Below are 18,973 nucleotides of genomic sequence, written 5' to 3'. Positions count from 1 at the left end.
GTACAAAGCTCAGGTTCGCTCTTTTATACTTAAAAAAAAGTCGTCTAGGGAGTTGGGTATTCCTTCCTTACTTTATACGGCCCCTTCTGGAACACATCTACCGTATAAGTTGAGGACTACCTGTACTTATCAATTTCTTCATCAATGCTTTGTCCATGTAGTGAAATGCTAATCCAATATTCCTTAGCAAATTATATGTCTCTGAAAATTCTATCAATATGGCTTACCGGTTGATTGTTTCTTCCATTGTCACTCCTGTCTTTTTGTTTTTTTACTTTCTCCAGTTCTACTCAATCCCATGGGAATCTTATAGATTCCCATGGGTCGTCTTTCACTCTTTTCCATTTCCATGACATGGCTTTTGTCCACATTGAATTCCATTTCCCACTTTTTTACTCCATTCCCAGATCTTATTTAGGTCTTCCTGCAGTATTTTACAATCCTCTTTTTGCTTTATAACTCTGCACAGTTTCGCATTATCCGCAAACAGATTTATGTAGCTGTTCACTCCCTCTGGCATGTCGTTTATATATATGAGGAAAAGTATTGGCGCCAATACTGACCCCTGTCGCACTCCGCTTTCTACTGCTCTCCACTTGGACTTCATATCTTTAACTATCATCCTTATTTCTCTCCCCCTCAAATAATTTTCCATCCATCTCAATGTGCATCCTTTTAAGCCACCCTTCTCTAACTTCCACAGTAATCTTGCATGTGACACTTTATCAAATGCCTTTTTTTTAAATCCAAATAATTACAGTCAACCCATCCCTCTCTCTCTTTTACTCTATCAACTATTCTTGAGTAGAAACTCAGTAAATTTGTTACACACGACCACCTTTTTCTAAAACCAAATTGGCTATTTGATATTAATTTGTTGTCTTCAAGGAACTCAATCGATTGTTTCTTTATTGCTCTTTCACACATCTTGCATATTACACTAGTTAGTGATTCCGGTCTGTAATTTAAAGGTTCTTCCTTCCTTCCGCTCTTATATATGGGAACCACATCAGCTCTTTTCTATTCTACTGGTACTATTCCATTTTCTATTGAGCATGTTATGATGTATATAGGACTTGCTAGTTCTTCCCTACATTCTTTCAGTATTCTGCCTGAGACTTCATCCGGTCCCATTGCCTTCTCTTCATCTAATTCTTTCAATAACTCTTTTATTTCAAGCTTGGTTACTTTAACCTCTTTCGTAAAGACAGTCTCTCTATTACCCTGTGGCCTTTTAAATTTGTATTTCTTAGTAAAGACCTGAAATTTATTATTTAATAGTTCTGCCATACTTTTTGGGTCTTCCACCATTCCGTTCTCTCCTTTTAACTTTTCTATTGTTTCTTTTTGCCTTATTTTTTCATTTACGAATCCGTAGAACAATTTTGGTTGCGCCTTACATTTTTTGACAATGTCCTTTTCATAGTTCCTTTCCTCATCCTTCCTCACCTTAACATATTCATTTCTCACTGCCTTGGAGTTTTCCTTATTTACTGGATTTCCATTTCTCCTCCACCTTTTCCATGCTCCATCTCTTTTCTCTTTTGTCCTAGCACACCTTGTGTTAACCCAGTCTTTCTTTACTTCTTCCTTAGGTCTATATTTTGGGACATATTCCCTGACTGCTGTTTTGTATATTTCCAAAAATAAGTTATATTTCTCTTGCACCATCTCTGAGTTTTCCATCTCTTCCCAGTTAATGTACAGGCAACCCCTGCCAAACAAAGGGGTTATATTCCTAAAAAAAACCTTTGTTAAGTGAAACTTCGTTAAGCGAACTGATTATAACAAGTTTAACCCTTGACTTGAACTTCCATTGAGAGTAAATAAAGCGAGAGTGCATCATAGCACAGTGAAAGGTTTAATGAAAGTAAAGATTATGAAGTTAAACATTTAGGCAGTTTAACTGCATCATAGTACAGTGAAAGGTTTAATGAAAGTAAAGATTATGAAGTTAAACATTTAGGCAGTTTAATTTAAGTCATTATAATGTACACTAATGTATGTATGTACGGAACTTTATAATGTTGGTGATCTTAAATTTATGAAGGGAGGGAGAGTGAAACGGGAAAGACACTAACTGGCAACCTGTGGAATGTAAACAAAGGGCGCATCATTGTACCACATACAAAACTTATGTACCACATTTCCACAAGGCTTTCCATTTTATCCATTGTAGTCACAAGTTCAGGTGGTTCTTTTAGCTTATAAGGAAGATACGGTCTCACCAGCCTTCTTAATAGAGTCTGCTGACCTGAAAATAGTAGATACAGTAGATGGAGTCAAGATGGTGGTGAGCAATGCTATTAGTTTTGTGGCCCCTCTTGTGTCTGTGAATAATATCCAGCTTCACTTCGAGAGTAAGAGACTTCCTGGTCGTCTTAGCAATGCTCACAGTTCACTTTTTTAAATTCGAGGAAGACAGCTGCTGCTAACGCTGTATTGTTTTGAACACAGTGAGTGGTTGTTGTCCACGATCCTTGTATCAAAAGCCTGTCTTCTGATATCTCTTTCAAACTTGGAAAAATTTACCTGGATAAAGCTTCGTTAAAGCAAGTTTGGTATTTGTTAAACGAGCAGACAGTAGTAAAATGAAACCTTCGTTGTTGCGAAATTTTGTTGTGTGAACCTTCGTTAAAGGGGGGTTGCTTGTATTTGAAATAGTTCTTGAGATTCTCAATATCAACTTTTCTGTAATTTAATCAATCTCCTTTGTATGAATTGTCTCTATCTTCATTTTCCTCTTCTATATCCATTTTTAATATTACATGGTCACTCTTTCCCAGTGGGCACTTATATCTTGTATCATCATTCATTTGTATACCCCTTGTGAAAACTAGGTCCAATCTCGCCAGCTTGTCGTTTCCTCTGAATCTTGTGTTTTCCTTTACTTTTTGGTCCAGCATATTATCTATCATTAGGCTCAGAAATCTTTCTCCCCAGGCTTCTTCCATACCACTTTCATAATTTGATGCAACATCTTTTCCAGTCCTAACATTTTTCCCTGTGTGTATGTGTGTGTGTGTGTGTGTGTGTGTGTGTATTTACCTAATTGTATTTACCTAATTGTAACATACGGGAAAAGAGCTATGCTCGTGTTGTCCCGTCTCCATATCTATTAATGTCCAGCTTTTTCTTAAAATCATGAATATTCCTTGCGTTGACCACTTCCACGTCTAAACTATTCCATGCTTCCACCCTTCTATGAGGAAGCTATATTTTTCACATCTCTCCTATAAGTGGCCATTTTAGTTTTTCCCATGCCCTCTCGACATTCTTTCATTCCACATACACAGATCTTCCCTATCCATTTTTCCATGCCAATCATCACTCTGTATATTGCTATCAGGTCTCCCCTTTCTCTTCTGTTTTCCAGGGTCGGAAGTTGCATTCTTTTCAGTCTGTCTTCATAAGTCAAATCTCTTAAGTCAGGCACCATTTTGTTGCAGCCCTCTGTACTTTCTCTAGTTTCCTTATGTGTTTCTTTAAGTTCGGAGCCCACTGTATTGTTGCATATTCAAGCCTCGGTCTTATCATTGCAGTAATTATTTTCTTCATCATTTCTTCATCTAAATATCGAACGCCACTCTTATGTTCCTCAATAAGTTCAATACTTCTCCAATTATTTTGTTTATATGTCTCTCTGGCGATAGGTCATTGGTAATTGTCACCCCAAGGTCTTTTTCTTCATGACTGGTTTTATGTCTTCATTTCCTATCTTGTACATACTCCTGATTCTTCTTTCACTCTTGCCAAACTCTATTTTCTTGCATTTTGTCGTGTTGAACTCCATTTGCCATGTACAGCTCCATTTCCATATTCTGTCCAAGTCTTCCTGGAGTAGTTCGCAATCTTTGTCACATCTCACTTTTCTTAACAATTTTGCATCGTCTGCAAATAGGCTCACATAACTGGACACCCCATCCACCATGTCATTTATGTAGACCGCGAACATTACTGGTGCCAACACTGATCCCTGTGGAACTCCACTCTCCACCAAGCCCCATTCTGATGGTCTGTCCTTAATTATTGTTCTCATTTCTCTTCCTACCAAAAGTCTTCCATCCATTTTAGTAAACTGCCATGCACTCCTCCTACCATTTCAAGTTTCCAGATCAGTCTCCGGTGTGGTACCTTATCAAAGGCCTTTTTTAAATCCAGATATATTCCATCAGCCCAACCATCTCTTTCCTGTATTACATCTATCACCCTCGAATAGTAACATATCAGGTTTGTCGTGCATGAACGCCCTTTTCTAAAACCAAATTGACACTCACAAAGTATGTCATTTTCTCCAAGAAGTCTGTCCATCTATTCTTCACCACCCTCTCACACATCTTAGCTACCACACTTGTAAGTGACACTGGTCTATAGTTCAATGGGTCTCTCTTGTTACCTGATTTATAGATTGGGACAATGTTAGCTCTTTTCCAGTCTTGGGGCACTACACCTTCCCTTAATGAGGCATCAATTACTTCACAAACTTTTTCTGCCAGTTGCTCCTGCATTCTCTTAAAATCCATCCTGATACCCCATCAGGTCCCACAGCTTTTCTCACTTCTAAACTCCCCATCATATTCTTGATCTCCTCCACAGTTACTTGAAACTCCTTCATAATCCCTTTCTGTTCCATTACCAGTGGTTTGTCAAAAGCAGTCTCCTTTGTGAATACCTTCCGAAAGCATCCATTCATAGCCTCTGCCATTTCCTGGGATCTTCACTGCATACTCCATTTACTTCTAAACTTTCAATACTTTCTCTATTTTTGATGTTGTTGTTCACATGTCTGTAAAAAGCCTTGGTTGGTCTTTACATTTATCAATTATATCCTTTTCTTGTTTCTTTCTTTCTTCTCTTCTAATCAACACATATTCATTTCTTGCTCTTTTGTAACTTTCCACTGCTTAATCCGTCTTTTCCTTCTCCACCTCTTCCATGCATCCTCTTTTCTTGTTCTAGCCTTTTCACATCTATCGTTAAACCAGTCCTGCTTTCCAACTTCTCTATGTTGTCTTATTGGTACAAATTTTTCTCACCTTCTTTGTATATTTTATAAATTCCTTCCACTTTTCATTTGCTCCTTAGCACTCTTGAATTTCATCCAATTTGTCTCTTGAAAGAATTTCTTTAGGTTTCCAAAATCTGTCTTGGCATAATTCCATCTTCCCACTTTATATTCTTCATTTCTTCTAGATTTCTCTTCATCTATCACCTTGAACTCCAAAACTGCATGATCACTCTTTGCTAAAGGGCACTCCACCCTCATCTCCTCAATGACCATTGGCTCTGTACTAAAGACCAAGTCCAGTCTTGACGATGCTCCCTCTCCTCCAAACCTAGTATCTTCTTTGACCCACTGAGTTAACACATTTTCCATTGCCAGTGTCAATAGTGTATTTCCCCATGTTGTCTCTGATCCTTCCATTGACCAGTCCTCCCAACACACCTCTTTACAATTAAAATCTCCCATCATTATAGTTCGTTCACAGCCACCCAACATTTCTTCCAGACATGTTCCTGTATCACTTATCATTTCTTCATATTCCTGTACTGACCATGCATTTGTCTTAGGTGGTACGTACACCACTATGTAGTGCCTCTTTTTCCTTCATTAGTTTCTGCTCTGATCTTTAGCACTTCTGCCTTTCCCATACCTTCTTTCACTTGATCCACCTTTATATCTTTTTAACCAGCAACATCACTCCTCCTCCCATCTTACCTACTCTATTTCTTTTCCAAACATTATATTTCCTTCTCCAACCATCATCAGGTCTTCTCCTCTCTCAGTTTTGTTTCAGTAAGACCCACAATATCTGGGTTCTTGTCCCTCAAGTAATCGTTGAGTTCTAAAATCCCGATATCACTCCATTTATGTTGGAATACATTACATTCGCTCATACGTAAGTTTCTTTAGTCCTTTCTTACTGTACTTTTCTGGGTTATGAACCACTTCCTCAGTCTCATATCCAAGATTCTCCAGAAAAACTCTTTCTTCTCCTCTTCTGTCCTCTCTTCATTTTTTTTCAAAGCCTCCTTTCTCAACTCATTTAACATTTCTCTTTCCTTTTCACCGAGATCTCTTCTCAACCAAATCTTCCTTGTTGTTTCCTGCTGGGCTAGCCTCCATGACTTCTCCACCAATTCATCTACATCCTTTTGTGACTTAAGTTTGATTCTTATTGGCCTCATACCTTCTCTTGTGAACTTTCCAATTCTATGGAAGTCCTCTATTTCTTGTACTAGGTCTTTTCCTCCTCCTGCACCACATTAATGATATTATTTATCACCTTTTTATGTTTTCTCTCTCTCCATTTTACTCGGTGTCTTATCCTCCTCCACACCAAATATCACCACACATCTCTTTTTGTCTACAGTTTCCCTCACCAATGTCTCATTTGATTTAATAACCTTCACCACTTTCTCAGCAATCTTCTCTTCTATGATCTGTTGATCTATAATTTCAGCAAGGCCCAAAGTTTTCTCCCCAGACTCTTTGTGTGTGTGTGTGTGTGTGTGTGTGTGTGTGTGTGTGTGTGTGTGTGTGTGTGTGTGTATTTACCTATTTGTGTATTACAGGGCCCGAGCTAAGCTCTCTGTGTCCTGTCTCTTTATCCATTCCTGTCATATCTCTCTTTCATCTGATTGACACACACCGTGTCAACGACATCACTTCTCAGTTTATTCCACTTATCAATGCTACGATGCAGGAAACTGTATTTTCTCACGTCATTTAGACAGATGTCCTTTATTAGCTTTTTTCCATGTCCTCGGAGATTATTACTTGTGGTCACCATTATCAACTCTCTATCGAGTATGTCAATCTTGTTCACCAATTTATACATAGTTATCATGTCTCCTCTTGTTCTTCTCTCTTCTAATGTGGTCAGCCCCAGCTTCCTCAGTCTTTCCTCATAGTCTAACTCCCTGAGTCCTGGTACCATCCTTGTTGCCAGCCTCTGTACCCTTTCCACCTTCACATTTTTCTTCATATGCGGTGACCAGACACATGCTGCATATTCTAACTGGGGTCTTATTAAGGTACATAATATCTTCTTCATCATTCCTTCATCTAGGTAGTGGAATGCAAGGCCAATATTTTGAAGCATGTTGTATGTTTTCAAAAAAATCTTGTTAATGTGTTTCTCCGGTGACAAAGTGTTTTGCACGGTTACTCCTAAGTCTTTCTCCTCATTGGTCTCTTTAATTTTCTCATCACCCAGCCTGTAATCCCTGTTTGGTCTGTATCTACTTCTTCCCATTTTCATAACATGGGTCTTGTCTATATTAAATTCCATCTGCCACTCCTTACTCCACTCATATATTTTATCAAGATCTTCCTGTAACTTGTTACAATCTTCCACATTCTTTACTCTCCTCATAATTTTAGTATTGTCCCAAACATGTTCATATAACTGTCAATTCCTACTGGCATATCATTAACATAAATCAAAAACATGATGGGACCCAGCACTGACCCTTGTGGAACTCCACTGGTTACCTTCTTCCACTCGGACTTCCTTCCTCTCACCACTGTTCTCATTTCTCTTCCCATTAAGTAATTTTCCATCCATTTTGCTAGTTTATCATTTACTCCTCCAATCATCTTTAGTTTCCACATCAGTCTATTGTGTGGTACTTTATCAAAGGCCTTTCTCAAGTCCAGGTAGATAGCATCCACCCATCCCTCTCTATGTTGTAGTATGTCAGTCACTCTTGAATAAAAACATAATAAATTGGATACACGATCTTCCTTTTCTGAAACCAAACTGCCTTTCACTCAGAATGTTTTCACTTTCTAGATACTCACTCCACTTAGCTTTAATTACTTCTTCACATACCTTGCACAATATACTAGTCAACGATACTGGTCTATAATTTAGCGGTTCCATTCTACTACCATTCTTATATATAGGCACAATGTCAGCTCTTTTCCACTCTTTCGGGACTAATCCTGTTCGTATGGAGGTTTCCACAATATCAAATACGGGGTTCAACAATTGATCCTTACATTCATTTAGCAACCTCCCAGATATGCCATCAGGCCCCATTGATTTATTAATATCCAGATTGCTTATAATTTTCCTTACATCTTCCTTAGTAACCATGATGTCCTGCATTTGCTTTATTTCCGTAGGCCTTCCTCCCATAAAATGCTCCTCCTTTGTAAACACTTTGCAAAAGTTGTCGTTCAAAATTTCAGCTATATCTCCAGCATCTTCATATACTTCTTCCCGTTTTTACCTTTTCTATTGCCTCCCTTTTATTTAGTTTTCCATTTATGAATTTGTAAAACATTTTGGGTCACTATCACAGTTTTCCACCACCCTCTGTTCATATTCCTTCTGTGCTGTTCTCCTTACTTCAACATATCTATTCCTTGCTGTTTTGTAGACTTCCCTTGATAATACATCACTGTTTTTCTTAAGTTTCTTCCATGCCTTTTCTTTGTTCTTTTTTGCTTCTTCACAATTTCTATTAAACCACTGTTTATTATTTAAAGTCCTCTTTCTGTGATATGGCACAAACTTTTCACAGCAGAGTTATACAAATCCATAAATTTATCGTATTTCAATTGCATATCCCTTTCCTGGTATACCACGGACCAGTCAATTTCATTAAAGAACTCCCTTATATGGTTATAATTTGCCCTAGTATAATTTAATTTTTCCTCCCTGTGTTCCACAATCTTATTCGTGCTTAATTCCGTATCCAGCTCAAAGCTTAGGACATCATGATCGCTTTTCCCAAGGGACATTCATGTTCAATTTCCTCTTTTAGAGATTCCCTGGTAAATACCAAATCCAACCTTGCTGCAACATCTTGTCCCCTGCACCTTGTTGGTGATCTCACCCACTGTGTCATCAAGTTATTTGTTGCTACCTTTAACAATTCTTCTGCCCACTCACCACCGTTCACCACTTTGTAGTCTTCCCACACTATTTCTTTGCAATTAAAGTCTCCAACTATCATCACTCTATCCTTTCTGATGAGTTCTTGCTTCATTCTGTCTAGAGTATTTCTCATCACCATTTGGTACTGTTCATATTCCCAAGCACTGGTTCTGGGTGGTATGTATACTGTTATAATATTAATGTCCCTCTTGCCATCTGTTATAAGCATACTCACTATCTCATTTCCTCATTTCACTTACTATAGTTCACCTCCTTCACTATCAGATCTTCCTTAGTAAGAACCATTATACCACCGCCTCCTTTATTTTTTCTATCATTTCTCCATACTTTGTAGTGTTTTACAACAAATCAGTCTAGCTTTATTTCGGGTCTTAGCTTTGTTTCCACTACACACATTATGTCCGGTTCGTTATTTCTTAGGTAATCCATACATTCTAGCCTCTTAGACAGAAATCCATATATGTTCATGTAAGTCACTTTTATTCCATTCCTAGTCTCGTTCTTCCATGTAGTGCCTATTCCATCTGTTTTATCCACCACTTCTTTAGCCTCCCATTTCTCATCCTCCAAAAAAACTTGGTCTTTTCCTCCTCTGTTCTTTCGTCATTCCTCTCTTTCACTTCAGTTACAAGCTCCTTCATTTTCATTTGCTCATCTTGTGACATATTTCTTCTTATGTAAATTGTTTTGGTTTCCTCAGAGTCCTTAAGTTTCCAAGCCCTCCTCAACAAGGCCTCTGCTGCCACCTGAGACTTTAATTTCAATTTTAATGGTCTATTCTTGCCTTCCTCAAAAGCTCCCAATCTCACACTTTCTTCTACCTCAGCATATAGGTCCTCTTCTTCCACAGAGATCTTGTTCAGTAAAGACTTAATCCTGTCATTTTCCTTATCCCTCCTGTCCTGCCAGTTCCTGTTAGTTTCCTCCCGCAATCCTATTATGATCGCACATTTTTTCTTTTCAGCAATATCTCTCACCACATACTCATTTTTCTTTAGTGCCTTTACCATTTCCCTCTGCATAATCCCTTTATTTTCCTCTTCCTGGTTTTTTACTATCTCCCTAAATGACCTTTGTACCTCCTGATGTTCATGGTTTACTTCTTTCATCCTGGTATCAATTAGATTAAGGCATTCCTCCTTCCTCAAGTCCCCTTCTGATATTTTTATCTCCATTTCCATGAGTTTAGCCTTCATCTCTTCACATTGTTTCCTTAGTTGTTGGTTTTCTTTCTCCATCTCAACTTTTTCCTTCAATAGCTCTTTATTTGCTAACGTTAACAAATAGATCTCTTTTTTGAATGAATCACTCTCGGCTAGAACTCTATCCAGTTCTTCTTCTATTGACAAAATGTTTAGGAACTTACTTTCCAGTGCCTGGATTCTTCATCCATATCAAGTTTCTCCAGTCCTTTTGGTGTAGTAATAAAACCTTCAAAGTCTCTTGTTTGTCTAGACGCCATTTTTGCTATTGTCAGCTGATTACGGCCAAAACAATCACCGCCCACACTCTCCTCTCAGGGATCACTCTCCATATCCCTCACTTTCAACACTAAGCGACAGTAGGACATTAACAGGACACTAACTTAGAGTTACCCGGGCCCTGCAACACCATAGGTATTTTCCTTCTTCCCGTCCGCACTCCGCAGCCGGAGACGAGCCGTCCTCTCTCAGCGACGGTGTGTGTGTGTGTGTGTGTGTGTGTGTGTGTGTGTGTGTGTGTGTGTGTGTGTGTGTGTGTGTGTGTGTGTGTGTGTGTATTTACCTAGTTGTAGTTTTACAGGGCCTGGGCTTTACGCTCATGTAGCCCTGTCTTCATATCTGCACTTATCCAATTTTTCTCTAAAACCATGCACACTCATTGCTGACACCACTTCCTCACTCAAACTGTTCCACATCTCAACACATCTTTGTGGGAAACTATGTTTTTTAACATCTCTCAGACATCTTCTCTTCCTCAACTTTTTACTCTGCGATCTTGTGCTTTGAATGTCATATTCTTCTCTCAGGATCAGTTTCTCATTATCCACTTGGTCCATTGTGTTGATCAATTGTATCAATTGTGTCAGATCCCCTCTCTCCCTTCTCTGTCCCAGGGTTAGTAGATCTATAGCCTTTAGTTTTTCCTCATATGTTCATATGTCATCCCTTCAAATTCTGGAACCATTCTTGTAGCCATTTATGTAGTCTCTCCAACTTCCTTATGTGTTTCTTTTTATTGGGGGTCCACACTACTCCTGCAAATTCCAATCCGGGTCTTATTATAGTACTTATCAATTCTTCATCATTTCTTTGTCCATGTAGTGAAATGCTACTCCAATATTCCTTAGCAAATTATATGTCTCTCTGAAAATTCTATCAATATGGCTACCAGTTGATTGTTTTCTTCCATTGTCACTCCTAAGTCCTTTTCCTTTTTTATGTTCACTAGTTCTATTCCATCTCCCATTTTATAGATTCCCATGGGGTGTCTTTCACTCTTTACCATTTCCATGACATGGCTTTTGTCCACATTGAATTCCATTTCCCACTTTTTACTCCATTCCCAGATCTTATTTAGGTGTGTGTGGTGTGTGTGCATGCATGTGTGTTTGCCTATGTGTGTATGCATGCCTATGCATGCATGTTGATTTCATTTTTTTTTTTTCTTTTTTTCTATACCATGAATGAACAGACAAAAGAATAAGTTATGGGTGCACTTAGTGTATGGATCCAGTTAAGTTGTAGGAAGTAGTACCCTGTATCTATCTGTCTTGGTCTCAGTATTGGAGAGAGTGCACGTTAACAAAGTCTCATTATGAAGGGCAGGTGTTTATTGTTGAGCCTTACAATGGATAAATGTGACCATCTGTGCCAGGCTTAAGCTCCTGAGGTGTAATGGGATGGTCCACAAGACAAACATTCATTTTCACTTTAGGATGATGGAACTAAGAGTGTAGTAGTGTAATGAATGTGTGTGTAGGATTGTGTGGTGCTTTGTCTGGACCATCTCATGGTAGATTATCAGCTTAGTATATAGATTGATAGTTATTTATGAGAAGCATTAGATTTCTCTATTTAATGACCTATTTCATGTTAATGAAAGACCTGTAACCACCATCACTACTATCCACAGGCCTCTTGTGGATAGCCTATACCTCCCAGGTCTTCACAATGCTGTGTCACTGTTCCAGAGCAGCATCAGCACACACATCCATCATGCAAATGATGCCACAGCTGCCAAATACCTCACAGACTCACAGCTGGCAGCCATTGCAGCAGCTTCTCCTGGTGGGTGGTAAAATATTGGTTTGATTGATGTAGAACTTTTTTTTACCTTCTCTCAGCTAAGTGTCTCCGAGACAACATATACTCACAGAAAGCATTATTTATATGATATGCATTCCTCATTTTTCTGGACTAGATGGTGCAGGCACCAGACCGGATAATGAAAAAGTCTGGATAACACAAATAGGGTGTTTGTTTGCCAAATATGGTCATTTGTCTTGCTAGACTTTTTGAAGAAATGCAAAACTCAGTCCATTTTGGTTTCTTTGACCAACTAAACCAAAACAAGCTTAATCTAAGTTAACTAACTCTAAAACTAAGCTAACAGTTATAGCCGAGTGCTTAAAAAAAAAAAAATTGTGGATATGAAGTACCACAATATGCAGCTGTGTCATGTGGTACTGGCTGTGTCCTTATCACCAGCTTTACTCTACACAGTACCATTAAAAGTCTGTGTCGATTGCAGCATCGCCACAACCACCTATTGCTCCCCCTGAAATTTGCTCTATCAGTCTTCTATGCCAGCTTGTTAGCTGCTACAAAAATTTCAAAGTAACTGATCACTGTTGTACATAGCACTTCATAACTGCAGCATTTGATGCAGCATCTTTTCCAGTCCTAACATTTTTCCCTGGTGCACCTTTACCACTTTTACATGATACATTCACACAGTATTTGACAGAATATTCTACCAGCTTATCTTTTGATTTACTAATATCCAACACAGTTTGCTTGGCCACACCATACTCCTTATAAACACTAGCAACTCTAGCTCCTTTCTCTAATTTTCTTATTTATTCCAGCTTTTAAGTCACAGATAGGGTCACTCACTAATGCTTAACAAACACCCTTGGGAAACAAACACCCTTGGTGAGGTACTGAAAAAAGATTTGTTCACTGAATCCAGACAATACACAGTATTCATGAGTGTAAGCTGGACTTGTTTACAAGTGCCTGCCACCATCTATTGGGTGTTTCTGGAAGTGCATAAGGCGCACATTGTTTTGATTAATTTGTTGGCCGTCCGGTCTCAAATTATTAAATTATTATCTGGACACTGTCTGGATAAACAGAAATTCGGATAAATGAGGGTTTAGTGTGTATACACTCGACCCTCTATCATGTCTAATTGGTGCATCTATCACAGCACGATAGCCATATTTGCAATAGCTGAAGTGAAGAACCTGTGGTAATAATTCAAATTGACACTAGGATCTTCAAACTGTTATTTTTTGTCACTTTCTGCCCATTTTTTGTCATATAGCATTAAAATAATGAAGAAATAATACAGTATAAAAAAATCATACATACATCATATATTTTAAAGCATATTTTATTTAGCGTATGTAAGATGCACTTGCACTACTATTTCAGCAGGTCAAATTCAGGAAAAAATATTTTTAGTGTATTTTAGCATATACTGTAGCAAGCAATCTAACAGCACATAACACAAGCAGGAGATTGTGTAGCTCAGTCTTTTTCCTCCTACTGCCATAACAGTGAGGTTGTTGATGTGTTTTGTTACAATCATGAACTTGTTGTTACTCCTTGCCGTCAGATGGCATCAAGTCAGGATGCCGATATGCTGATATTTATAAACATGCATCACACTCAGGTTAGATTGTTTTCATTTTTACAATGATTTGTTCTTAAAGTAATGATACCAGCAATAAAATAATTTTTCTTTTTTACGGTAAGGCCTATAGTGCCTGTAGGCACACTTGAAGAGTGTATGGAAGCGCTGTTCAGCTTCTGTCCATTAGTAAAATAATGATGCATGCAGTTGTAGGTAAAAGTACTGATATTAATTTAAGTTAGTGAGCCTCAGGGAGATAGGTGAGATAGATCTCAACTTCACATCTTAGACATAGGGCAATTTTTTTTTTTGCCAAAATTTTGGGAAACAGGTGTGTCCTATATATTCTCAATTATGGTACAGTGGAGACTCGGTACTCAAATATCTTTGAAGTCAAATTTTTCAATACTTGAACACAAAAATTTGACTTAGTACTCAAAAAAATATCTGCACATATGGTTGTCAACAAAGGCCCCTGGCCTCTCCCCTCTTCCCTCCACTAGTTGTCCTGCCACGGTCATGAGGACAACAACATTCTCCTGCATTCTGTTTGTACTTTTTTCATTTAGAAACCCAATGGGCAGTACCCTTTGTTCCAAAACATTGATGTGGAGGAGCCTTTCGTGGCTGTCCCAGAAGCCACTCAATGAGTCCTGGAGGAGAGATGCACCTCACCTGTTGTTTGAGACATCTGTGTAAAGAATGGCCAATTGGAAGGATTGACCCTACTCCAAATTCTGGGTCTCCAGCCACCACTCCAGGTCTCTGGCAGCTGGTATCCTAGCTGACAGGATGGTCATCTGCCACTGAAGGTTTGTCCCACTGCTGGTTGAGTTGGATTTGTAGAAGATGCATTCTTCTCCTTGACCACAGAATAAAGACAGGACCAACCAAATGTTCAGATAACAGAGGATGCGGAAGCCCTAGCAATGGAACTCTGCAGAGACAGGAGCCATGAGACAAGTAAAGATTTGTGGGGCAGTAAAAAGGCCGTAGCAGAGCACCCAAATCTGAAAGTGGACATCCTCCCTGGTAAAGTACAGGAAGTGCTGGCTGTCCTTGTGGATAGGAACTTGCAGGTAGGCATTTTTCAGATCCAGAGACACCATCCAGTCCCCCTGACGTATAGCAGGCATGACTGTCCTGACTGTCTCCATCTTGAACTTGGTGATGATGACACCGGTTGATGATGGGCCTTTGGAATCACAAACATGTGGTTGTAAAAACCTCAGAGAGGGGGTGCCTCTATGCCACCTTTGTCCCTCAGTCATTGGAGTTCCAATTGAAAGGCTTGTCCTGTGAGAGAACCTGGGACATAGCCTCTGAGTCCTTGAAGTGGTTGGTGAGGGGCAGAGGGGCAAATAAGATTATGTAGTCTTCCCTTAGGACATCAAGGACCCACTTCTCTGCCCTTATATGTAGCAACCACTCCTTCCATCCTGGCCACCTCCAGGTGTTCATGAGTGATGCTGGGCTTTTGGGCACCAGGGTTTAAGGTGCTGTGGAGATTAGGATTAACCAGGTCAGCTTTCCCATACATCTCCTGACCTGCCATGTTGTGGACCTTGGTAAACCTGCCCAAAAGATAGCCAACCACAGAGAGCTTCTTCTCACTGGGTTTCAAGTAAGCCCTGTTAGCTTGCTCCATAAGAAAAGTGGACAGGCTGCACCCTGCCAAGGAGGATGGGATCCCTTCATGCAAGTGAGGTGTCAGTACCTAGTGTGACAGGACATTCCATGTAGCTCCTCTGGCCCACCGCATTCTTAAATACCAAAATTATGTAGGTCATCATGTGATGGTACATGGAGGTGAAGTGGGGTGGGAATTCATGCCCCTCATCACCCTCCGTTTCCAGTGGTGGCCAGTTGTGTTCCTCTGAGCAAAGAGGTGCATAATCAGGCCCTGGAAACAATGAGGCCTGTGAGCCCTGCCACCCAGAACAAGAAGGGTGAGATGAATCAAACAGGGCCCAGTGATCATTCCTATCGAAGAGGAGAAGATCAACTCTGAGGAGACGGCTGTCAGAGTGCGTCAGGTGGTCCCTGGGAGGCGCTGCTGAAGTGGAGTTGTAATGCCTGAAGCAAGAGTGGGCCTGTTCACTCTCAGGCAGAAGGCAATGGGTTTGCTGAGCCATAGGGTGGTTGTGTGACATTGGGGCCCTGTTGGCTGAAAGGACAGAGATGGCAGCCCATGGAAGGGGGGGACATGAGTATGCCATCTTGTGGGCTGTGGTACAAGGCAAGATACCACTTGTCATCTCTAGCTGAACCTTCACCTAAGGTCCCATGGGAGAGGCCAAACTCACTGCTCTGGCTCATCCCCCTTGTCCTCCCCCACAAATTGGTGCTGGGAATGGGCCTGGTCACCAGTCACCATTGAGGTGGGGCAGGACTTCTTGATCCTAGTAGCATCATCCTATGGTATGTGAATGAGGCACCGTCCCCCCCCTGGCCCCCTGACTCCACACATCTTCTTGCGTCAGGACTCTGGGGAGGACAGTACAGCAATACTCCGCTTAACGAACAGGATAGGGGGTGTCAAAGCTGTTCGTAGAGCGGAAATTCGTTAAGTGGACGTAATTTTCCCATAGGAAATAATGGAAATAGGGGGATGCGTTCTGGGCTGGTCCCCAACATATCACATGGGTTAAAAAAAAATTATATATATTTCTATTAGCTTTTTACAAACCTTGCCCTCTAAGAAAGGATTGTTTTGTAATGAATAAAGTGAAATCTTACATGGAATACCAGAAAATAAAGCAGAGAGGAGATCGGTCACAGACTCATGGCGACTTGGACGCTTCTTCTTCTTCTTGTGACCCTTTTACCTTGGCGTGTTGTCTTTCACCACAAAATTTATGTTTCCACTCCTCTATTGACTGCTATAATGGATATCATATCTTAGTATTCATATACGCTCATGTTATGAGGATAACCTGGACTCCGTGGCAGTGAGTGATAGTGAATTAGTAATGAAATACCACGGTATTTCATTACTGAGTGAGTGATAGTGAATTAGGATACATCCAACTGTCAACCTTACAAGATAGAAGGAAAGAGAGGACCTAATAACATTGTATGAAATAGGTAATGGCATTGAAAAGATAGTCAAGCAAAACCTGGTGCTGGTGACAGAATAATGTGGAAGGACAAGAGGACATACAAAGAAAATTAGGAAGAGGCAGTGTCTGAAGATTATTTGAAAAAACAGTTTTTCACATAGAACAGTGGAAAAATAGAATGCATTAAATGATGAAGTTGTTGCAGCACATATTGTGCATAGTTTTAAAGACAAATTAGATAAGTGGAAATATGCAGACAGGACACTATGAGCCTCATTTGAACTCTGTACAGTACAAGTAGGTTATTACATAGGCTGCAGATATCCCCACATCTAACACAAACGAATGAAGGTCGTGAAGGATACTACCCAAGACCAGTGTGTATGCCTTTCTTGAGCAAATCCTCATGGAAGCCTGGGAACCAGAGGAGCCAGGAGTACCACGAGAATTTCTGTAAAACTGCAAAACATCCTCCTGAGCAGAGGCAGGAAGTTCAGCCTGGTAGGTGTAGATGTCCTCCTCCATGATAAAGGAAGGAGAAGAAAGGAGAAGCACTAAAAATGGAAGGAAAACCAAAATGTGGACAAAAATGCAACATGTATAACAACAATATGTGCTGAGAATTAATGAAGGCAGCATATAGCTGACACTCTTGGCAGCACTAGGGCACTGCGCTGCAAGGCATAGTGTCAACTGTGGATTTTTAAATCTCGGTCGAAGGAAGTAAGTAAAACAGAGGAGCTGCTACATTTTTGTATGAAAAACAGGTCCCTGTGATAGAAATTATGCATGATATTGTAAACATTTTCATAGTCAATAGAAATGGAAAATTACTAGCTTCTAGCAGGGCTAAAAAGTGGGTCAATAGATTTGCCATATCCATCTTTCTGTTGTTCATTAATCTGTACATCAGGCTCATATTCCCTTTAAAAATGAGTAGGAGAGACCAAATTTTAATTAGAATAAAAGCAATTAGTTTCCAGCCTTTTGTTCAGTCTCGCTGGTCTTCAAGGGTCTTTAAGTCTATTAGATTCTCATTATCTTTCCTTCCCTAGACTCTTTTATATACTTAAGTGAAAGGAAAATTGCACAGAAAAAATACATCTTGTTTTACTTGCATAAAAGTTAGGTATGTGTAGATGTGTAAACAATTGTATTAACTTAACTTGAATCTCAAGAAGTAACAAAGAAATGTTAGGGACTTAGAGTAATTTCATGGCATATCATAAACACCACTTCCTTCCAGCAATGAAAAAAGCAAGTACTGGAAGTAAAGACCAGCCTGTCTTAGATCAGCTTCTCTCAGTGCCTCCAATACATCAACAACATAATCACCTCTACAACCCTGGTGAAGAGGACGAAAACCACAATTGTGTTTCCATAACCACACAGAAGTTTCTCAAGAAGTATCACCTGCAAGAGGACTGATGATGTACTGGTTGTCTTCATGATATGTAAGTGACCAATTTACCAAATGTTTGACCAACTAAACAATGTTTTTGTTTGAATGGCTGATTTTTTTAATTAAATGGTTGTCTTTTGAATCTTTAACTTATTTAAAAAGGTTTCTGATTAATTAGTTTATTGACTCAGAGCTTCCTGCAAACTAGTATGGATGCTACTCATTTGTATTAATATTATTCAATTTGCATTGTCAGTGTCTGTTACTTTGTCTGGGGCAACCAATGTCGGATTTTCACCCATATATATATATATATATATATATATATATATATATATATATATATATATATATATATATATATATATATATATATATATATATAGTGGACCATTAGACTGTGAACATAATTCATTCCAGAAGATTGTACCATGTCCGAATTGCTCAAAGTCTGAAACCATTTATCCCATAGGAAACATTGTAAATCATTTTAATTGATTCCAAAATCCCAGATTTTACCTTAGTAAATAAAATCTGAACTATGTAAAATCAATGTTATTTACCTTTTGGTGTTAAGTTTCTGGGCAAGTGTCATGTAATCAGGTATTAATCCCTTCAACATGATGACATGTATTTTGTGTCATCCGGGTGCTCGTGACATATCTGATGACACGCATATAGCGTCATGGCTGCTTTCTGCTGAGATGGTGTGTTTTCTTTCCCAGATACTGTATGAGATTTCTCAGAATGTAGGT

The 18,973-nt window shown here is 39.3% G+C and overlaps 1 protein-coding gene across 5 annotated transcripts in view; it reads left to right on the top strand.

Moving 5' to 3' along the window:
* The window catches only part of LOC123510034, a 131,428-nt gene extending 112,661 nt beyond the window's left edge, over positions 1-18,767 (top strand). For 4 of the 5 annotated variants that reach the window (XM_045264768.1, XM_045264778.1, XM_045264788.1 and 1 more), the window contains exons 7-8: positions 12,027-12,181; positions 18,063-18,767. In XM_045264768.1, coding sequence (XP_045120703.1) covers positions 12,027-12,181; positions 18,063-18,244 — 337 coding nt within the window. In that variant the 3' untranslated portion in view covers positions 18,245-18,767. Of the gene's footprint in view, positions 1-12,026; positions 12,186-18,062 lie in introns of all 5 variants that reach the window. The other variant, XM_045264798.1, reaches the window with a different exon arrangement.
* Positions 18,768-18,973: the final 206 nt, after the last annotated feature.

The sequence above is a fragment of the Portunus trituberculatus genome, chromosome 3, assembly GCF_017591435.1.
Source record: "Portunus trituberculatus isolate SZX2019 chromosome 3, ASM1759143v1, whole genome shotgun sequence".
Classification (NCBI taxonomy): domain Eukaryota; kingdom Metazoa; phylum Arthropoda; class Malacostraca; order Decapoda; family Portunidae; genus Portunus; species Portunus trituberculatus.
This window is presented reverse-complemented; position numbering and strand designations above follow the sequence as displayed.